General features: G+C 46.0%; 1 protein-coding gene across 1 annotated transcript; it reads left to right on the top strand.

The window, feature by feature from the left end:
• Positions 1-3,824: 3,824 nt before the first annotated feature.
• LOC119147134 (homeobox protein HMX2-like) lies at positions 3,825-6,000 on the top strand. The gene is made up of 2 exons (XM_037385740.1): positions 3,825-4,112; positions 4,737-6,000. Exons 1-2 carry the CDS (start codon positions 3,896-3,898, stop codon positions 5,324-5,326), a joined length of 807 nt encoding a protein of 268 aa, XP_037241637.1. The 5' UTR covers positions 3,825-3,895; the 3' UTR covers positions 5,327-6,000.
• The last annotated feature ends 15,181 nt before the right edge of the window (positions 6,001-21,181 follow it).

Raw genomic sequence — 21,181 nt, 5'->3', positions numbered from 1 at the left:
ATCTGAGGACTTTGAACTGACCTTAGAGGAAAGCAGAAGGTTTTGAAAAGGGATGCTCTGCCCCGGGGTTCCCCGCGGCCCGACCAGCCTGCGTCCCGCACCTCTGGGTGGAAGGAGCTGGCTTAGCGCGCTCCGCTTCCCCGAGAAGCCTGTTTATGTGTGACATTGGTAGCAGCCTTCCTGTGGGACCCCGGGGAGAGTTGCTTTCCAGCCAGTCAAGCCATTTGCTCTCCCCTCCCATCCCGAGACCCCCGGCGCAGGCGAGGGATGTCCCCACTGCCCCGCACCACTGCCTGCACCCGGGGGCGGCGGCGCCCCACCGGGGAAGGGGGACACCGCAACGCAATCGGCAGTTTATACCCAGCTACTGCTCAACCGCAAAATCGAGTTTATTGTAGGGACCTGCAGCGCTAAGGTGGCCGACGCCGCCAGGTTAGTTCCATAAACCTTTCAGGCAGCGCTTGTGTTTTGGACCCGCTGGCCCCGGCTGCGTCCCGGGAGGGCGGCGGGGGCGGCTTGGAGACCGCTGCACGGTGCCGGTGTGCCCGCACTACCCGGGTCTTATTTGCGAGGGGACGTCAAACCCGGAGCGGGCCTGGAGTACAGCGGGGGGTAAGCCAAGCCCGGTTCCATAACCCAAACCGGACTCTGGCGTTTCTGTAGGATCTAATCAGATTTCATTTCCATCGGATTTAGATTTAGAGTAGGAGACTTTTTGCACTCCGAGCTAAAATGGAAATAGAAGTGTGCCGGGTGATTTCTGGTGAAAAGCTTGCCCAGGTGAAAGGTTTCTGTTAGCTTCTGATACAGGAATATATTATTCAAAGAAAAAGGTTCGCTCTTCCTGCGCTGCTGCTGTGTGTTACCGGCCTCCCTGTCACGACACGTCCCAGACGACAAGGTTCCTCCCACATAAAATACGAATGAAACGCGGAATTTGAAAGTATCAGTGCCGGGAAACCTGTACCTATTGTAAGGAAAATTGTTGCTCTTAAACCGAGTGATTAAGCACCTTGTCCGAAGGCCTTTCGGAGTCTGGGGAATGAATCACGACGCGGAGCAGTGCTGCGGGGGACAGCCCTTGGGCAGCGAGACCCCCTTTGCTGGCTCAGCCCCTGGCAGCTGAGTCTCGCAGAAAGCGGAGACTCCGGCCGAAGCCCCACTGCCCCGCGGCCGCTCTCAGCCAAGCCTCTGCCGGGGCTGCGCTGCCCGCGCCCCAGGAGCCAGTCACTCGGAAAAGGCTCAGACTTCTGGCAAAGTCTCTCGCCCTCGGGCACCGACAGCCCCATCAGCTCCGGGCCGAACGCGGACGGGCCGGGGCTCGGAAGGGTTTGCTGGGGGCTTGGAGCGGGACCCTCCCCGCCGCAGAGCGCTCCCTCTGTGGAAGTACACTTTGCGGGCGGGTGGTTGGGCTTGGCAGGGTACGGCTCCGCTGTTCACATGCGAAGCCAAGTCTTTACTCCCCCCTGAAGCTAAGGGGGACCCTGGCAGAGGGCGTGAGGAGCCGTCAACGGATCTGGCTTGTAGGATTCGCTGTAGGGGGGACCCCGGAGGCCCCCCATCCTCTTGTGGCCAGTGAATTGGTTTCAACCTGCCCCAGCGGCTGGAGAGATCCGGTACGGTAGCGTGCTCCCTCACTGCACAGTTTGTCAGGGGAAATATCGGGTTTGTAAAGCGACCAAATGGGGCTGGGAAAGGAGGAAAACAGACCTTTCCCAGAGGTGTGTTGCCGGGCCGGGTCTCCAAGGGCTGAACTTGGACAGTTCGGGGAGAGGGGGCAGTGAAAAAAGTTAGGAGATAAACATCATGTCTCCTTCTTCATTTTCCTTCTTATTTTCTGCCTTCTTCAAGTTTCCCTTTTTCTTCCAAGAAAAAGTCTTCTAGGAAAACATACTGAGTCAACGCATTTGCTTTTAAGATGGATTTTTGCGGGACTAAAAGGGAACTGCTTTGCAGCAAGAACAGATGTGAGCACCTGGGACACGCCTCATTCACGGACAGCGGGAAGGGAGGCCAAGACAGGATTGCGGGGGCAAAGACCGACCTACCTGGCATCCAAGTCCCCCATGCTCCAAGTTTTACCAGCTCACGGGGAATTTCTTTTTATCTTTCCAGCTGCTTCTGCATTTTTTTACCACTGTTCCCCATCCTTTTCCTTGGCCTATCACTCTCTCTTGAGGGGACACTTCCCTCTGTCAGAACCACCAGCTTGTACTGGAGATTGCAAGACAAATGCAACAAGTTGGGCATTTGGCCAATAATCGTGTTGATGGAAGACGGACTTGTTAGGTTGGTTTTTTATTTTCTTCTTCTTTTTTTTCCTCCTGGTAGAAAATGTACAGCTCTCCAGCAGACGGCTTCATTAAAATCTGAGTGCATTTATAAAGTGAAACAACTTTTCAAGAAAAAGAGCTGAAACCCACTCTCTCAAGTACCAGTGCGTTAAAGATTCACACGGCCCAAAGCCTTAAGATGCCTTGATTTTAGCTCACGGAATCTCTGCCATCACAATATTTAAGAGACTGTCAGCACTTCTATTATCAACTCTTTTCCAAGGGCTTCTCGCTTGCCCTCAGCAGTTTTTGTGGCGGAAACCTCGAGATTCGGACTAAAGGCCTCTTAAAATCCAGTTGGAAACATTTCCCTGGCTTTACAGGGGGCCTCAAGGGGGGGCGAGGGCTCCCCCCCGCCATCCCCAGCTGGTGGCAGCTCTGAAGTCGATGGATGCCCTGCCCAGGGGTAGCGTAAACGGTTTTTAAAACGTTGCAGCGCTGGGAGGTGGTGGGAAGCCAAAGTTCTCCAGATAGAACAGAAACACACCGATCCCTCCCCAAGTCCCACAGAACAGGCGAGCACTTCTCCATCCTCCAAAAAGCATACCCTGGGCGTACTGACACAGGCACACTGGCCAGCACTTTCTCACCGTTCCTGTCCCAAATGCGGGATCTCATACAACTTTTAGCTCATGAAAACCACAGAAGGGTTCTGCAGACGCTTTGGGAGTTTGGGTGTGGATTTCGGGGTGGCCTGACACCACGGGGCTCCTCGGGAGTAAAGGGGATCCCTGTCTCTCCTGGGGAACTCTGCACACTTGGCCTGAGGGCCTGCCAGCAGAAGGACCGCCGGGATGGGACTCAGGCTGTATGAATTACTCTTCACCAGGGCCCCCCACCCCCTTACAACGGCATCGATAATCTACAGCAAATGCCCTCAGCAGACTGCCTGGTGTCGTACCAGGTGCTGTACAAACACGCAGGAAGGGTTTTGCCGGCTCCCGGCCTCCCCTTTCCCTCCTGCCTGCTCTTACTGCCATCACTGCTTTTCCTTGTTGCACTCCGCCCCATTCCCCTGCTCTCATTTGCAGTCTTCTCCCTCCATCCTTCTTCACTTCAGAGATCTCCGTCCTGCCACCCCACCTCCTCCTCGCCTTCCCCGTGGGCTCTCCTGCGCCTGGCTCTGCCTTTCCTCTGCCGCCTGGCAGCCAAGGGCCTGGGCAGGAGGGCAGCCAGCCCTGCCTTGCCCCTGCTGCCCAGGGCACCCTTTCGGGGCGCATCTCATCGGCAGTGAGGAAAGGAGCACCACGGCACACACACCCCCCCCCTCCTTCCCCATCCCTTCCTCCCCGCTTCCCTCCAGCTCCTGCTCCTTTTCCTTCTTCTCTGCCTCTCTTCCCTGCCACCTCCCCTCCCTCTGTCCCTCCCTCCCCTGCACCGCTCCCCCTGTCCTCAGTCCTTTGGCTCCCTCTAGCTCCATCCCCTCCCTCCGCCGCCCCGACCCCTCCTCCCTCCCCCCGACCCATCCTTCCCTCCGCCCCGGCTGCCGCTGCCGCCCGCCCGCCCCAGTCAGTCCTGCGGCGCAGCACGGCGCGGCGCGGCTCGGCTCGGCTCGGCGCGCCATGGTGCAGCTCGGGAGCGGCCGCCGACCCCCACCGCCGGCCCCGGCCGCGCCGCCCGCGTTCAGCATCGACAGCATCCTGCAGCCCGGCCCCCGCCGTCCACCCCGGGAGCAGGGCAGAGCCCGCGGCGCGCTGCCGGAGGAGGCGGAGGAGGAGGAGGAGGAGGAGGAAGAGGGGCCTGCGGAGCAAGACCCCAGTAAAGGCTCCAGCAACTCGGGTACAGAGCCGGCAGCCCGCCCCAGGCTGTCTCGCACGTCGGGTCGCAACCCGGCTCCCACCCAGACAGCGGCCCCGGCCCGGCCCCCGGCGGGGGTCTGCCCCGGCCCCCCCAGCGCCGCCGGGCCGGGCCCGCACACACGCAGACACTCACACGCACACGCAGTCACGCACACGCACACGCAGCCAAGCACACTTGCCCACAGGCGCACGCAGCCGCGCCGCTCACGCAGCCGGAGGAGGGACCGAGGCTCCGCGGCCGGGCGGGAGCAACTGCCACCGGCACACGCACACGCACCAACCTGCTTCCAGGGGATTTTCCAGGGTGTTTTACCCTCCTCCAGGCCTCCTTGGCAGTTTGTGCGTGTCCAGGAGCCCCTGGCTTCTCTGTCATACAGCTGGCAGAGACATTCCCTTAGATTCTTATTGGAAGCTGCTCACCCTTCTCTTCCCCTCTGGAGGGTGGGGGGGCCGTGGCCAGCTCTCGGCAACTCCCTCCCCATCCTAGCCCCCCCTCCCTCCCCGGCTTCGGCCCCTCTCCCCAGCGCTTCGCCGGGCCGTGCGTGCATGCGGGGCGGGGGCGCGGGCGGCGGCGGGGGGCTGATGCTGTGCTTTGCCCCTGCAGGCAGCGCGCCCCGCCGGCTCCGGGCCGAGGGGACGAGCCGTGGCTTCCGCACGGAGCCCGAGAGCGGCGGAGGCGGCGCGGGCTCCCCACTCCCCGCCGAGGGGCTGCGCGGCACCCGGCAGCCGCCGCCGCGGGAGGCCGGTGGCTGCGGCGGGGAAAGCGGCAGGTCGCCGGCGGCGGGCGGCAGGAAGAAAACGAGGACCATCTTCTCCAAGAGCCAGGTCTTCCAGCTGGAGTCCACCTTTGACGTGAAGCGCTACCTGAGCAGCGCCGAGCGGGCCGGGCTGGCCGCCGCGCTGCACCTCACCGAGACCCAGGTGAAGATCTGGTTCCAGAACCGCCGCAACAAGCTCAAGAGACAGATGTCGACGGAGCCCGAGGGCCCGGGGCCGGCGGAGCCTCCCGGGGAGCCGCCGCCGCCCCCCGCCGCGGCGGCTCTCGCCTTCCCGGCCCTTTACAAGGACAGCACCCTGCTCAGCCGCTGCTTGCTGCCGCTGCCCTTCCCCCTGCTCTACCCGGGCAGCGCCATCCCCTACCTCTGCCTCCCCGGGCCGGGCAAACACTTCAGCCTGGTGGACGGGGACGTATAGCCTCTCCCCCCGGCCCCCGACCTTCCTCTCGCCGGGGGCTGCCCCGATGTTATTTATGCCCCCGCCGTGTCGGTGGGGTGTCCACCTTCTCCACGGCCGGCGGCAGCCGCCCCCCGGCCCACGAAGGGGCCGCCCGGGCTCCCTCCACGCGTGTCCGTGGGCCGCCGACACGTTGTTAAAGCTCGAAATGGCGCTGCCAGCCCGCCCTCGCTCTTGCAGCGCTTTTTCTCTGGTCAGGACCGAGGAAATAACAGGAAGCCACCAAAGAAACGGGGATGTGTTCTGCCTCCCTCTCTCCAAATTATCCCGTGCCCGTATTTCAGGGGGAGCCGATGCTCTGCCTCAACCCACAGGGACTGTGTCCCCGCGTCTGCCCCAGCGCCGTGGCCGTCGCGGTACGGTGATCCGAGTCCCTTTCAATAGAGTTTGCTAAAAGCGAAGGCCGCGATGCGCTCCTCTGTCTCAAACGCTCCACCTCTAGTGTCCCTCAGATTACCCTTTCCCCATCTTTGACACTATCGAAATGTAGACACCTTTCCTCAGATCTGGTTCTTAAACGGTGGCTTCTCTGACTACTATTTTTTTTTTTTTGTCTCTCCCGAAAAATACCCGAGCTCTCTCACACTTTTTGTGCTAACTGGTTCTCAAAATGCAGCTCGTCTGATGTTTTTGCAGAGCAAGACAAGCTGTCTCTCATACTTCTTGTGCTAACCCCGCCCCCCGAAATCTCGTGGGACAATTTTATCTGCTAGATCCTAGAGTAAAGAAGTGTTGTTTTTTTCTTTCTTTCTTTTCTTTCTTTTTTTTTTTTTTTCAAATTTCTTTTTTTGTTGCCTCCCAACCCGCGCTCTCCCGGATTTCCAAACGCTTTTGTCGTCCTCTGATTTTCAAGTTCCACACGCTTTATACTCAAAGGTTGGAAATAAACCTATTCAGAAGGTGACATGCATGCCTTTTCACTACGGTTACTACTAGGCAGTATCAAACGAAAGGTATTTCCTAGAGTGCATCGACGGTTTTTAGTTTAAAAATAAAGGTTAAAAACACAATCATGGCATTACGAAATTCCCCCGTGGGTGCGAAAACGGGCAGCTTCTCGACTTTCCCAGTGGGAACAAAAGCGATAGGCGACGCGGCTGGATGAGAAGGGGTTTGCTTTCCTTGTCGTGCTCTTCTGCCGTTTGCCTTCCCGTGGGCGATGGGCAGGGGCGGGCAGCGACCCTGCGGGCAGGGGCGTGGGCCGGCCCGCCGGGGGGAGCGGGCAAGCGGTAGCCCCGCGGCTCACAAGCCGCCTCCGCCGAGCGCTGCGCGGCCGGGGAAAGCGCTGCGGCTGCGGGCTGGGGAGCGGGGCCGGGGCGGTCCCTGCGCCTGCCGAGCGCTGGGAAGCGGCTGGCAGAGGCTGCCTGGAGTTTTCTCACGGTTGCGATGATCTGGGAGCGTCGTTTGACCTCGCCTTTCGCTTTTTAATCGGTCTCGAATCAGTGTCAAGGAGCAAGAGGGGTCCCACGGGACGCACCTCGCTCCGGACAAGGATAAACGCTGCCGAGGCGGCTGCAGGGGCGGTGCGACGGAGCGAGGGGGACCCGCCGGCTACGCTTCGCAGCTCTGGTTTCCCCAAACTGCAGGTCCCGGGAAGATGCAGGAGGCGAATTAACGGTTTGGGTCGCGCCACCGACCCTTCTTTTCTGATCTGACTTTATGGTGAAAGTTAAATTCAGATCCTCTGAGTCCACGAGTTGCTCCGTGGCTACAAACATTGGAGACGCATATAAGCGACGATGACCCGATTCCCAATTGTTCGCGTTTGCCTGTTTTTTATAATTGATCATCTATATGGGAACCTGCCTTTGGTTGCTATTTCTAATATTTCCAACGTCCATACACCCTTCCCTGATTACTGCCACGAGATTAATCAATACCGATATGGGCAAATCCGGCTTTTTCCAAACCCTTACCAATGGAAGTTTGATTAGATGCAGCAGCTACGCGCTAAGGTCCATTTCCTTAGGACACGGAGCTAGATTCATCTAAAACTACCCTTCCACATAACTGCAGCATCAGATGTCTGCGTTGTGAAAGATAAGTATATAAAAAGTCGCTATTCAGCAATTAATCTACTTTTTTCATCGCAATTATCAAACTATTTCCAGTCTTATTCTTCTCTCTGTTTTATAGAATTGTTTCTGGAATTGTAGAGGCAACTGAAGGAAAAGACAGACCCAGAAACCAAGGAGAGTTATTTTAGCATAAAACCAGCAGCAGGACATGCCCTGCGTGCCGCAGCTCCGGTGCGGGGTCCGGGTCGGCAGCTTGCTGCTCACCCGCGCCCCAGCCACGGTCCTGGTCCTGGGGGTTAATGTTGCCTTCGATGAGCGCCTGGCACACCTGGGGAGCTGGGGAAAGGAAATAACCATCCCGAAGTATTCGTTCACCATCAAGATAGAACTGTTGGTTTCGAGATCATTGGCCAAAACTATTAACCAAACTTGCTAGTCGGTGTAACACAGCCAGCGGCAAGGTGGCTTTCTCTGAAGAAAACCAAGTTCACAATGTATCAGGATTCCCAGCTGAGCAGTCAATGCTGATCACACTGAATATTTCTGACGTTTCTTTTAGAGTTTTAAACAACTGCATTTGCAATTATAAATCACTCCTTACTACGAGAGATCGCTACCAGCCACCATACAGCAGGAGATTAGTACTGGCTAACCTATTGATGGGATACTTTAAAAACCAAAACAAGCTGCAACAAAACTAAACAAAAAAACCTCTGTAAGAGCTTGCAAACAGTTTGAGAAGTAAAAATAATAACAACAAACAACGCCCAATCCAAAACCCAAACAGTGCTAGGACTGATTAGTTGCTGGAACTGAGATTTAAGAACGTGCTGTTAAGTTTTGACACGATGAAAAGAGATAGTGCAGCTGGGTGAGAAGCAGGTGGAAGACACGTTGTGCTTCCATATTGAAGGCATTCTCTATTAAAAGCTCATATACAGTGCTGCAGTTTGGTGTTTTTCTTGGTTGTGGTTTTTTATTTTTTTTTATTATTATTTTTTTTATTAGAAGAATATCTAGAGGCCCTACCCGTGCTGGGAGATCCCTTGTGTTAGTCATGGCACATATGTAATTACAGGCTGCCCCAGAATACTCCATAAAATGAAGAGAAAAGAAAGATATGGCTAAGACCTGACCCCCGAACCTTCCAAAAGAAAGATCATAATCAAACACAATCTTTCTCAACAAGAAAATGTATTTGAAAAGCAGTTGGATACATACATAAATGCATTGGATACATACATAAATGCATTGCTCATGAAACAGTATGATACAAGGGCTTGCAAAAGCCACCCCATCTCTCTCTCCTCCACCTCTTTGCAAAAGCCCCACATGGCTGATCCTCAGTGCAGCAGCTCCAGGAAACCTGATTTTCATCTCACCTGTGATGTAAAATTCCCTGGGATTAGGATGATCAATAACATTGCTGCATGTGGCAGCTTTTCTTGTTCAAGAGAAAGACGAGAATTAGAAGATCCAATTATTTCTGCTGGAGAGCAAACCTTCTCACTTGTCTGCTTTGCTGGAAAGTTTTGCAAAACTTCCCTAGGACTGGTTTCTTCCTGGAGTCTCCTGATCAGGAGGCTGAACCAGGCACTTGCTACTGTTTTGTTTTGTTCTTTTCTAATCACTGTGTACATAAACATATTTATGGATAAGCACAAGGATGTTGAGCTACCTCTTCTTGTCAACTCCTCTATTTGGACTCCTGCTCCTAATCAGGCTGGTGCTTGCCTCCACAAGGTGAGGGAAGGTAAAGTATGGACTATATAGAGAAAAGTTACTTGGCCTAGCTCTTCAGCCTTGCCAGGGATTGATATAGAGTACAGAAATTCTCCTGCTTCTTCTCCTCTGCTCCTGGATCTGCTAAGTTTTTCTTTCTTATTTGCTTAACCTGAAATGGTAGCTTGTCTTTCCTTTCCTTTTAAGGAAATAATTGAATTTACTACAGCTTTTGTATGTTCATAAGCAGAAGTAGGGCTTCATCTGCCGAAAGGAAGGCTTGCAGCATTACCCCAAAATGTGGTAATCTTTCATGTTCTGCAAGGAAGCCACCACAGATTTACATTACTGGAATTAGGCAAAGAAAGAAGAGTCACAGCCTTACCTCTCAGGGGAGAGTCACTTGAACCTAGGTAAGATTAATCAGATTTAAGGAAAAGAGGAATTCATCTCAGCATCATGGAAAAGGCACAATATTGATCACCCAAAAAAGTCATGAACAAGAGAAAATAAATTTGGAGGGAGACACAGTAAAAGTGCTTTCTACTCACCTTCTGCACAGCAGAGGTCCAACTGCACTTTTTTCTTGAAAGCCAGTAGTCTCTCTTCTCTACCTCTTTGTGTGAATGCATGCAATGGGCTTATTTTGCAGGTTAAACATGGGCTGGGCCTGATTCTGCTTTCCCTTACAAACATGTGGTTAGAAGGCAAAGATGTGACCTCTAGAATATGTCTGATTTAGAGCTGAATTTGTCAGACTGAGTCCTTGAGATCTTTTTCTTTTTAAAGTATGTGAAGTGGCAATGTCCTCATGATGTGAAACAGTAACCACATTGAAAAAAATGAGATAAGAATTTACTGGAGAGGTTTGTAAAAGGGTGAAACTCATTGCTCCATGCACCTACATTTGCCTCAACACTGTTGTTGAATACACTCTTACATCATGAGATGTCATTGCCAACCAGTTCACCTGTCACTTTAAAGATCATTCATAAATTGCTTAAAACAAAAACCTGGGATCTGTCTATTGCTAACAATAAAGGCCGCCAAACAGTACAGTAACAGGAATATTTATCTGGTGTCCCGTTCTGTGTTGGTCTGGGAAATGCTCTGCTCCCAAACATAGGAAGTCTTATGTTTCAGAGAAGAATTTAACTCCAGAGAAGAAAGGGTGTTCTGGAATGGGAAATGATGATTGCAATATAATCAGTGCACAGAGGGGACAATCATACTTGTCTCTTTTCTGCTTTCAACAGATCAATTACACTGCTACTGGTCTTCATATAAAATCCAACAGACACCAGAAAACATTACCAGACATTCCAAGAAAAATGAAACATAAAGGAATGTCCAGTGTGAAACAGCACAACATTCCAGGCTATATAATCTAAATCAAGTTATTTTGCACAAAAGGCAATGAAGAATATACAAGCAGAAAAAGTCTGCAGGATAGAAAACCCTGTAAGCTAGAAGGTACAAAGCAGGAGACGAACATGCAGACATGCCTGAAGGGGCTCTAGAGGGCCAGAGCATGGCAGTGGGTAACAGATCTTCAAGTAAGATTTTGTGCCCATCTGTGAGCCCTTTAGGACCTAGTGGACAAGGGAGGCTGCTCTTACAAGCAGCTATGTGGTCAGAAAGTTAAGAGCCATATCTGGAGCTAGCAACCCAATATATCAGGTACAAATCACGAGTCTACCAGGATGATTGGGTGTTGTGTCAAACCAGAGTGGATGGGTGGGCTTGAGGACAAAGGCAGTGGCAAAGCTTTGTGTAAAGACCTTGTTGCACAGACCCACATCTGGATTTTGGTTCTCCACAGTCTGTGGCAGTCATATGTGTCCTTTGGGACAGTGATGTCTGAGTTGATCTGATCAGAGCAGAAGCCAACCTAGTTTGCTCAAAGCTTTTTCATATTTTTTTTTGTGAATCGTTATACAGGAAGAAATGACACCTTATTAAGCAACAGATACTTTCCCACAGTTTTGTTTTTGTCATTAATTTCACACTCAGATTTACAGAGGTCAGAAGTATGACCTTTATAAAGGATGTATCCATATGACAGAAAGGCTGGGGAAGTTCTTCATGGTCTTCTTCTAACCCGGATTTAAGTTATTAAACCAACATGACTCTTCTCAAGTAGGGATGGCGTCCTAGCAATTGATGAAAATCAGCACTTTATTTAATTCGGATAGGCTTTCATCCTAGCTCTTCTTCCCAAATCTGATGGATCCAGCTCTCCATTTCTTTTAACAGCCAGCTATAGGGCAGCCACAAGAAACTCTGCTCAGCCTGCAGATTTTCTCTAGGAGCATTTCAGTTTTATTTGTGAACACCAATGAGAAAAGCAAAGCTACACACACAGCCAGCACAACTGGAAAGTCTGGTGTAAACTCTAGTTCTTTCTGAGCATCATGAATGGAATATTTTACTGAAAACCAATCCCTATATGCAGTTAAATTGTCTTTCTAAAGTAACACCAATACTCGAATTGGAAAGGAGATTTGGCTACCACTTAACCATAGTTCTCTGAGTTTCAGACCTCTGGGAGATGTAGATCAATATACCTATGTAAAGGCTGTACTCACTATGAAATATCTACTTCCTTAGGTTACTCCTGGGAACAGAAACATTCCTTGTTTCTCATTTTTGTAAATAACCAACAATTTTAGACCTATTTTGCAAATAAATAGCTGGGACCCATGGACAAATGCCTTTTATTCTTTCCTTAGGGTTGCAGTATCTACTGAATCTTTCACTGTCTGTCACTGAGTTGTAGAGAATCCTTTGTGTGAACAGATAAAGATCTGAACATCCTCATGCTCTTTCATGCAGACTGAGATCTATAATATCTTTACACTGATTCCTAGTTAGCAGCTGAATAAATAACTGATACTCATGTATTTTCAGATGTATTTGTATGTGTTTTAGCCCATAATGGAACACTGAAAAATGTTAAATGGTTAAAAAAGATTTATTTATAGCAGACTCTAACGTTTTGTACATGTAGGATTGTTTGACAACTTCTCTGATGCATGCAGTGACATAACTATCTCTCTGCCGTTTTGTACAACACAAGTGAACAATTCTGGAGCTGTTATGGCACATTACTGTGTAATTTCAGTGTTTGCTTAGAGAGTCATTAATGTGAAATTATAGATGCAAAGAATTCTAATTACTCTGTAGGAAATGTTATGTGGTAGGATGCGCATGTGTTTTTAAAAGGGCCTGTAATTTGTGGATTTGTAACTAAATATCTGCATTCAATTTCCATTATTAGATAATTACTTCACATATGTGTCTGCTTCCCCAGACTCCTAAACCTGACTTTTTAATGGATAAACGGCACTAGTTTGTATATCCTTGTGTCAACAAGCTTTTAATAACCATGTAGTAAAAATTGTAAAATTTGGATCCAGGTAAAATAGATGAAAAGATAGCAGATAAATCAAAATTAATAAAGAAGTATGCTTAGCACTGTGAACTTACAGATTGCATCATGAAATCTGTGAAAAAGTACATGGAAAATAAAGTTATATATTCAGAATAAGGAGCTCACAGAACGAAAACCATATCAAGCAACAACTGTTTCCTAATGTTTCCATGGTGTTTCGCTTGATTACTTTTATCCAAAAAGAATAACTGTTTTCTTGAAAAGAGGATTTCTGATTCAGAAATGCAAAATAGCTTGAAAATGACTATTAAGGCTAACAACTCATTATTAAGACAAAAGCCACATTTAATGAAATCTCCCAATAAAGAAACTTGATCTCAGTCATTTGCATGTTTCAGGAGAGAGAGAATCTATAAGCATTGCTATCAGAAGTAGCAGATGGCTGATACAGTTAGGGCATCAGTCCCCTTTGCCATGTCATTGGACTTTGGTCCAAATCAATGGGGAAATGTCCCTAATATGTCTATTTGTCCCTTTATTGTATAATCTTTTGCCCTGGGTCAGATGCCAGGATCAATGAATTCTCATGTTTTCTGTTGAATTCACTGACTTCATATTACAAAAGGGGCTACTTAGGGTGGTGACAGTAGTAGCAGGGGACTGCACTTGATGAACTAAAGGCGCCTTTTACCGTTAAGTCTGGCCAGGGATTACTGTAAGCAAACACCAAGAAACATTGTAAGTGAAAGTAGTTTGGGGAGAGGCTCTGGGAACTTCTGAAAGGTATGCATTTTTAAGCATATGGCTTTTCACTCTGAAGGCGTGTTTTGGCAAAGCGCTATTGTCACACTTGATTAGATTACTCTAACCCTCACAGATCTGCTTGGAAAATGAGTAACACATCTAGCAAACCCATGGGCATATGATACCAAAGTCAAGTGGCTTGGAAAGAGTGTCTTTTGATCGTCTTTTTTTGAAAGAGTGCTCCTCTCAATGAAAATAGTAGGAAAACCATTACATCACTGAAGGCAAGACCTGAGATGAGTCATATATCAGGGTCTTAGAAATGGCTAAAGAAAAAAGCTCTTGCATGTTGTGAAAGGCTATGAGTGCTAATTTTCCACTGCTGTTTTTGCTTTCTGCTACACAGCCCTGAGGAATATACTGTTTTATATTCTAAGATTGTTTTATATGCTCAGATTATTCCAAGGTCTTTTTTATGAACATGCAAGAAATCATAGTGAAATGTCAGATTCACAAATCGAACACAACGCTTTCCGAATATGAATGAAATGAAGGAGCAGAGGCTTATCTTCAACACTTTGTAGGTCAAGTCTTTTTCCAGTGTCACACAACATCAAATTTGCAAAAATTAATATTAACACAGTAATAGATAGGTTTGCAAAATGGGGTTGACTCTCATTCCTAACTAGAATATATATTGCTTTTGGCTTTGTTTGAGAGTATGTACATTCCAGTTCAGTTTTTAATAAAATTAATACTTGCACCTGGCACCACCATTTTCTAGTGGTGGTGGAACAGATCTATAATTGCAATTATTCTCCTCCTGGGTGATTTAGTTCAACTCCCTGCATCATACAGGATATTCCCCTACATTATTCCTACTACTTACCTAATCTATTATTGAATAGTTCTGGTGATGGTGCCTCAATTACCTCCATTACCTCTCTCCCAATGCTTAACTGCTCTGTCTGATATGATTCCCTCCTGCCCTGCAATGAATGGCTTGGATAGTACGACATGTAGTTTTAGGCTATATTCCTTGGTATGATCACTTTCATATTGTTTGAAACTTCCACTTAGGAGAGGTTTACAGCGTCACCAGGACTCCTGTAATCTCTTCAAAACTGGGATCCCGTCCAATCCTTCTGCCATTGATGTGGCTTTCTTTTAGCCTTTCTTGAAGTATTTATCATGTGTATTCTCCTTTGTGTTCTTAGCAAATGCATAGACCCAAAAAGTTCATAGTACAGTGAAGTAGTACCTAAGCTGGTGATGTGCAATCAAAGTTTACAAAAGTTTGCTTATATGCCCTTTTCTTCATATTTCGGTGACACAATACACTGCAATACAATGTCAATTTTCTGTATTATTTTTATTCAGAGCCAATGCTTTAATATGCTGTTTGACTTTATTTATAAACGAATCCTTTTATCTACCCACCTATCCACCTATCTGTCTGTCTGTCAATATATCTATCTCACTTCCACTTCCACTCTGCAATCTAACCACAGCATATCGATAACACCACATATTTTGCTCACAGAAGCAGATCTATGGCTCCTACTCTTATTTTCAAGTAAGCAGCACCTCTCTCAAGAGCATTTGCCAGTGACCCCACTGCCCTAAATATTATGTCCAAGGGAAAATGGTAAAGAAGAAATATAATTTATTATGTATTTAGCATAGCGAAATGGGACCTATCTTGGCTATGATCTTAAGGCTGACACATGCAAGTGCGTCACACACCAGTGATGATGCTGATGGTGTGGTTAGAGATCCTTTGTTGAGTAAACTCATGTAACTTGAGACCTACTCCAGCTTTCTCACTGTGTGTGTGCTGGAGAACAGAGTCCAGCTAGGGAGAGCCTGGATGTCACCAAATACAGATAAGCAAAATAGAAACATCTTCTGTCAGTGAAGATTTCTATGGTTACATGTGTAATCTCTATTACATCTGCATGTAACACATGCATGAGCATTTTGCTTGTGCATCTTTGTTATCTGTGAACAGATGGGAATGGCTGGAAAAGTAGCATAATTCCTTAGGGCAGAAGGTGAAAGACGTGAAGGGAACATATATACCATGAGGGCTGGTTGATCTCCAGGAAAGGTGTAGTGTGGACTCAGGTTTGTGCTGAATTCCTTATATCACCGCTGTGGGAGAAATGGGCTGTCAAATGTAAAACGTATAATTGTTCGCTGCTCTAGTAGGTTTTCAGAGCTTGGTGGTGGCATCCTCCCAACACTGTTGCTTCTGACCAGCTTCTAACTGTCCCTGCCAGGACATGAGGATGCTTTAGTGGCTATTTGGTCTTAAATAATATATCTTGCCTTGCTATGCATTTGGTAGGTAATACTGACCAATGGACGAAAATACTGAAGAGAGGACGATTACAGCAGAGGAATAACTAGCCAAGCTGTTCAGGGTGGTGTGGGTGATCTGTGACAGGGTGAGGATGAGACCCTAGGCCTACAGAAATTTGATATTCCCGTGGGTGAAAGGCAATCTCCATGGCTGTCATAACTAGAATCTAAGTCCATGTTTTCATTTAATTATTTTCCCTCAGACTGGAATACTGGCTGTAGATCTGGTAAGAAATTTTTCAGCAAAATATTTCTTTAATTTTAAATGCTGATTGATTGGAGACCCATCATGGGGAAAGGAAGTATTTAGCTGGAATACTTGGCTCTTGGGCATTCTGGAAAGACTGCAAAATCATCAGAGTTTTCAGATGTATCATTTTCAGTATGACAAGTGCTAACTTTATGATTCAAAATAATGTTTTTTTTTTTCTTCCCTAAGAGAGGAAAAAGAATTACAGATCAACTGAATAAATTTTCAAATGTCTGAAGTAGAAATGAAATATAGACAAAGTAGAGAAACTGATTTTCAAGTATTTGTAGTTTTTTTCCTCCATTTTTTGACAGCTTTATATGGAATAGAAACATTTTAAAAATCACAATAGTTGTGGGGCTATAAAATTATTTCATTAACAGATTAAAAAATCAGTAAGTATCAGAGAGGAGCAAAATTCAGATTCTTCTGAGTATTTTTCACTAATTTCACCATTCAAAGCTGTGTTTGATTCTTGGATCTAAAGCTGGCTTTTTGTTATGTTAGAGGCCAAGCCAACCCGAAGTCATGCTTTAGACTCTGAAGACACCTGGATATCCACATAATGCAGACCCCCCAGCCCTATTCTGTTGCACAAGTCAATGCATACAGACTGTTCAAACAGTATTTCCAATGACAGTATGGTGAAATCAATATTGGTATTAATTATATTTTGGAAGTACTCCATGGATTAGTTCAGAAGCAATGAGTTGAGAAGGAGTGCAACTTTACATGTACATGTGTAACAAATGGAGTCTGAGGTGACCAGCAAGAATTAGCTCTGAATAGCCCACCTTTGTGCACTTTGACAGACTTCCACGATCGCTCTCTGGAGCATGAAATAAAAGTCTGCAGTGTGACTGCAACTCTGCTAACAGTGTGCATGTTTCACCACACTTTCTTTATCATTCCATGAAAATAGTGAGAAATCATGCCCTTTTCCACAACTTGTACTACCCTGTTGAAGAAGTAGCACACACTCATTTTTTATAAATCGTTGAGGTAATGCACTCTTGAGAACTTGGAATATAGAAACTGAGCCAGGCAGAAGAGGACACACTCCTGCGGAAGAGATTGAAGCTTGTTTCAAAATGTTTTGGAATCTCTAAAATCCAAAGGTTGAGTACCATCTAAGTTCAGTTTCTAAATCCTGAAAAGACAGCACATTGCTGTTGGAAAGCAGATTCCCTTAATAGTTAAGGGATCAATCCTGCAAGGTCTCCATATGGAAAACTCTTGTTGGAGTTATTCTGACAAAAATCTTCCAGAACTGGGACCCCACTTGCCTATAAAGCAAAATAAGACATACCAACAACATGAAAAGTTTCTCTCAACAGTGAAGTGGTGATTATACCAGGAACCAAGGAAATAATTGGGTCCTGAAAAAGAAGTCAGAAATTCACTTTTTTTGTTGGCTTTGTAGGAATGGAAAGAGAATCCAAAGCAGGGAAAGGGAACAGTGTAATTACAGAATTTGGAGAATAAAGATTCAGTGAATGTTACCAGTCTGCAGAATTGTCAGTGACCTTTGCTTCTTCTTAGATTAAAATGTGTTTAATTTAGATTATAACCTTTGTATTGAATATTACCAGTGGTGAGATTCTGGTTTTAAATGACTGTGATCAAAATGACTTCATTAAACCACCATCAGAATGGATCTTTGAACAGAAAGTGTGGAGCAGGTCAAGCTGGCTGAAAATGTGTGGATTAAAGTGGATCTCATCTCAGTGTAGTGGGTGACCACTTGTGATCAGGTGCAAGAATATTAAGCTGTGGTAACTTTAGTTAAGCCAGTGTGCCTGTTCCTGAGTTATGGCAGAAGGATTCACATGGGAGTCTGGACTTGCAGAGGACTCAAACAATTTCTTCAGGCTTCATGAACAAACGTCAGAGCTATGAACTAGATCCTGTGTAAATGACTAAGCTTTACCTATAGCTTAGAAACTTTGTGACAATAGTTACAGATAATTTGGTGTCTATAATGTAATGTGATTTACTAAGGAACTCTTGATTTAACATCTTTTGTGATTTGATATGGCTGTATACTTTTAAGATTTCTGCTGAAGGAAGGACCAACACAAAAATTTAAGACAGTTGTTCATGCTTACCTGCTCGTCCTTCAGGCAAACTATTCATGTAATCTGCCCCTAGACTCAGAGCTAATTTTTGGTGTAGAAAAGAGACCTTAAAGGTAACTTCATTGTCTGTCTGAGGACTTTCTGGTGAAAGAAGAAGACGTGGTTTGACTTTGTCCTTCAACATCCCCCACCTCTTTGAAGTCTGAACTCAATAGAAAAGCAGTTATTCTTGAGACTTCTTTAAGTAACAGTTGGAGAAATGGTCCTTGGTCACTTTTTGACTTATGCCAATGAGGGCACACAGTTGACTAACACAGGTCCAGTTCTGCATCGGACTTGTCTATGTCCAAAAATCTAGTTCTATGAAAATATGTCTGATAAGATTCCTAGCTGAACCTTGCATTTTCTCAATTTATTCATAATTCAGCCAAGGAATACACATATGCATTTCTACAATTTATTCTTATAAAAGCATTCAGTAAGTACTTACAGGGAAGAAAACCCTGCTGAGCTAGTTAATAATTATTTTGAGAGAGAAAAAAAAAAAGAGAGCTAAACTATAATTATAACCTTGTTGATAATGTATGTAGGAATCTTTCTTAATCCAGGCTAATCTTGTTCCATGTTCTTACCTAATATAAAAATCTGAACAATTTTTGACAAGATCCAAAGTTTTGTCAGTTGTTAAGAATTAATTGAAAAAATTACTAGAGCACAGCAGCCATTTCAAAGGGACTGACCCAGAACCAATTAGAATTTTGTAACAATTGACCATTCACCACAAAACAGTTATCATGAGCTTTGGCCTCTGAAGTGTGGTGTTGGGGGTGGGGGAGAATCAGATTAAAGAAACTTTAATTTTTTTCTCCTTTAACTAAAATATCGTTAGTAGCAGCTTTCTCAACACAACTATCAATCAATTTATCTGGGTTTTAAAGGCTATGTTCAGCTTGCAGGAACAGCAGTAGAGAGTATAATGGATGCTTATCCCCTGGCTTTAGATGATACACAATATAGGTTACTATCTTGAAAAAACAGGTCAGACATAGGAACATTCTTTATCAAATTGCTGTTGACAGCCCAAACAAGAGATTGAAGAATACCACAAAAAGGTTCTTTCATCTAAAGACAACAGAGTTTATAATTGGTCATTCTTTCTTCCTTCATCCTCTCCTTCTCAGCAGAAAAAAGAAAATTCCTAGTGCAATTTCTTGAACATGGTCAGCACGAGGGTAGACTGCTGTACACTGAGAAATAGATTCAGTGTTCAGTCTTTCCTCTTAATGTTCAAACTACCGAGGGGGCAGGAAAAGCCCACAGAGGTCTTAAAAGGGAGTGAGAACAAGGTAGAACTTTGTGTTGGATTATCAGTATTTCAGGACAGCAAATATATAATTGCTTTGAAAGAGGAAAAAACCAACCCCAAATGCATAAGTATTTACCAGATTATTCTATAATATGTGCAATATTCTGTCTCTTACCTTTAGTCCAAAGCAAATATATGTAGTAGGCATGTAACTACACAGAAATATGTGCATTATCACATCATATATTTGACTATATACTGCATGTATGTGCACTTACAGGTATAAAACCATAAAAATATTAGACAGATTGAAAAGAATGCTACAGCCAGTTATTTAGTGTTGAAGTTGCAGATGATCACTATGTTTAGGATGAAAAAGAGTACTCTGTTAGTCCAAATTTCTGCCTGTTTCAGGCTGTTATATTTCACCTGGTTACCTCTCAGTTAAGTTGAAGCATATTTCCAGGAGATGCTTGCAACCAGAGCTGGAAAATTTATTATCTGCTTTGGTGGTTTCCTCTAGCATTCAATCCTTTATGAAGAATAGGTAAAAAAAATATTTGGATCAGAGCAACTAAATCACCGTCCCACAAACACTTATGCTTTTGCTTACCCTGACACATGCGAGTAGCTCCACTGATCTCAATATAAAGAGAAATCAATAGAACTGCTCATGTGTACCAAGTTAAATATATGAATAAGGGGTTTTAGACTTGCCGACTGAAATTGATTTGCAAAAAGTCTACGATAAGATCTTTACAGATCTTATAAATCAACTTCATCCCAAAGGCGAAGATTCATCCAAGAGATTCATAGCATGTATGAACTGATCCAACCCTTATCCAACAGATATGCTCAGCTCTGTTCATATTTGTTTGGCTCAGCGTTGTGACTGGCAATAGCAGAAAAAGGCCTCAAACTGGACAAGATAAAGCTTCATACGGCTCGTCTACACATGCTTGCTGAAAGAAGCAACTACCACAACTGCTAAATGTCTGCGAGAAATGCAAAGCCCCTCCAGACTGGTTATGCATCCACATAATCTTAAACTACCTTTCAGAAACTGAGTCTCATTTGTAGTAACCATATAATGAAAATGTTTGTTCAAAGTTTAGAGTGGGGAAAAGGCTGTTGTGTGCTTTTTAGTGAGGTATAAAGGCCTTTGCTGACAGGGGGGCTCTGTAGGGAAGCTTTCTAGGTAGGTAGCCTAGGACAGTACAGCTTTGTTATTATTGAGAGGTGAGCAAAGCCAGGTCCTGGATGGTGGGACGTTTGCTCATGTAGAGCCTTGCTGAGGGTGAGTTACAGTGTCAGGTCCTTCCATCTCTTGGTTGGAGGGTCCTTTGTGCACACATGATGTTGATAGTTGTTACTTTGAAATAGCTAAAGAAAACAAGTTTGTGCCAAAGCAAGGATTATAAAGGTGCTTGACTTCTTTAGGTTTCTTTATAAGACTCAGAAAATCTGTGGGCTGTGTTCTATGTTGTTTTACTGTACATGGCTTTGAGTAAAATCCATTCAAAGAGAGTAAGGAATCCTGTCATCTCTTCCCTGTGAAATTCAGGGTGCTAAAAGGCATGAGAGGAGATGAAGCCCCTTTTGAAGAATATTTTAGTCATGCTTAGTGGCATAGCACTGCCCCAAACACCTAATGGGGCGGGAGAAAAGGAGGCCTGCAGAGCCAGGATCTCTTAGCTTCCCTGTTTGTGCAAAGACACTATGTGGGAGTCTCACTCCAGCTTGGTTTCTAGATGAATGTAATTCCAGTTACTTCAGTGGATTTATTTCCAATTAATTTAATGTCATTCTGAAAAGAAACAGATGCAAAGTTTGCCTTGGCGCTGCACATTGTGTTGCGTCACTGTCTAGCAAGCTTCCCATTGCACATTTTTTCAAATGGAAGCATCTGCCAGCCCAATACAAAAAAAACCCAACCAACT

The sequence above is a fragment of the Falco rusticolus genome, chromosome 1 (genome assembly GCF_015220075.1).
Source record: "Falco rusticolus isolate bFalRus1 chromosome 1, bFalRus1.pri, whole genome shotgun sequence".
Taxonomy (NCBI): Eukaryota; Metazoa; Chordata; class Aves; order Falconiformes; family Falconidae; genus Falco; species Falco rusticolus.
Note: the sequence above shows the minus strand (reverse complement) of the source record. Positions and strands in the feature narration are given on the sequence as shown.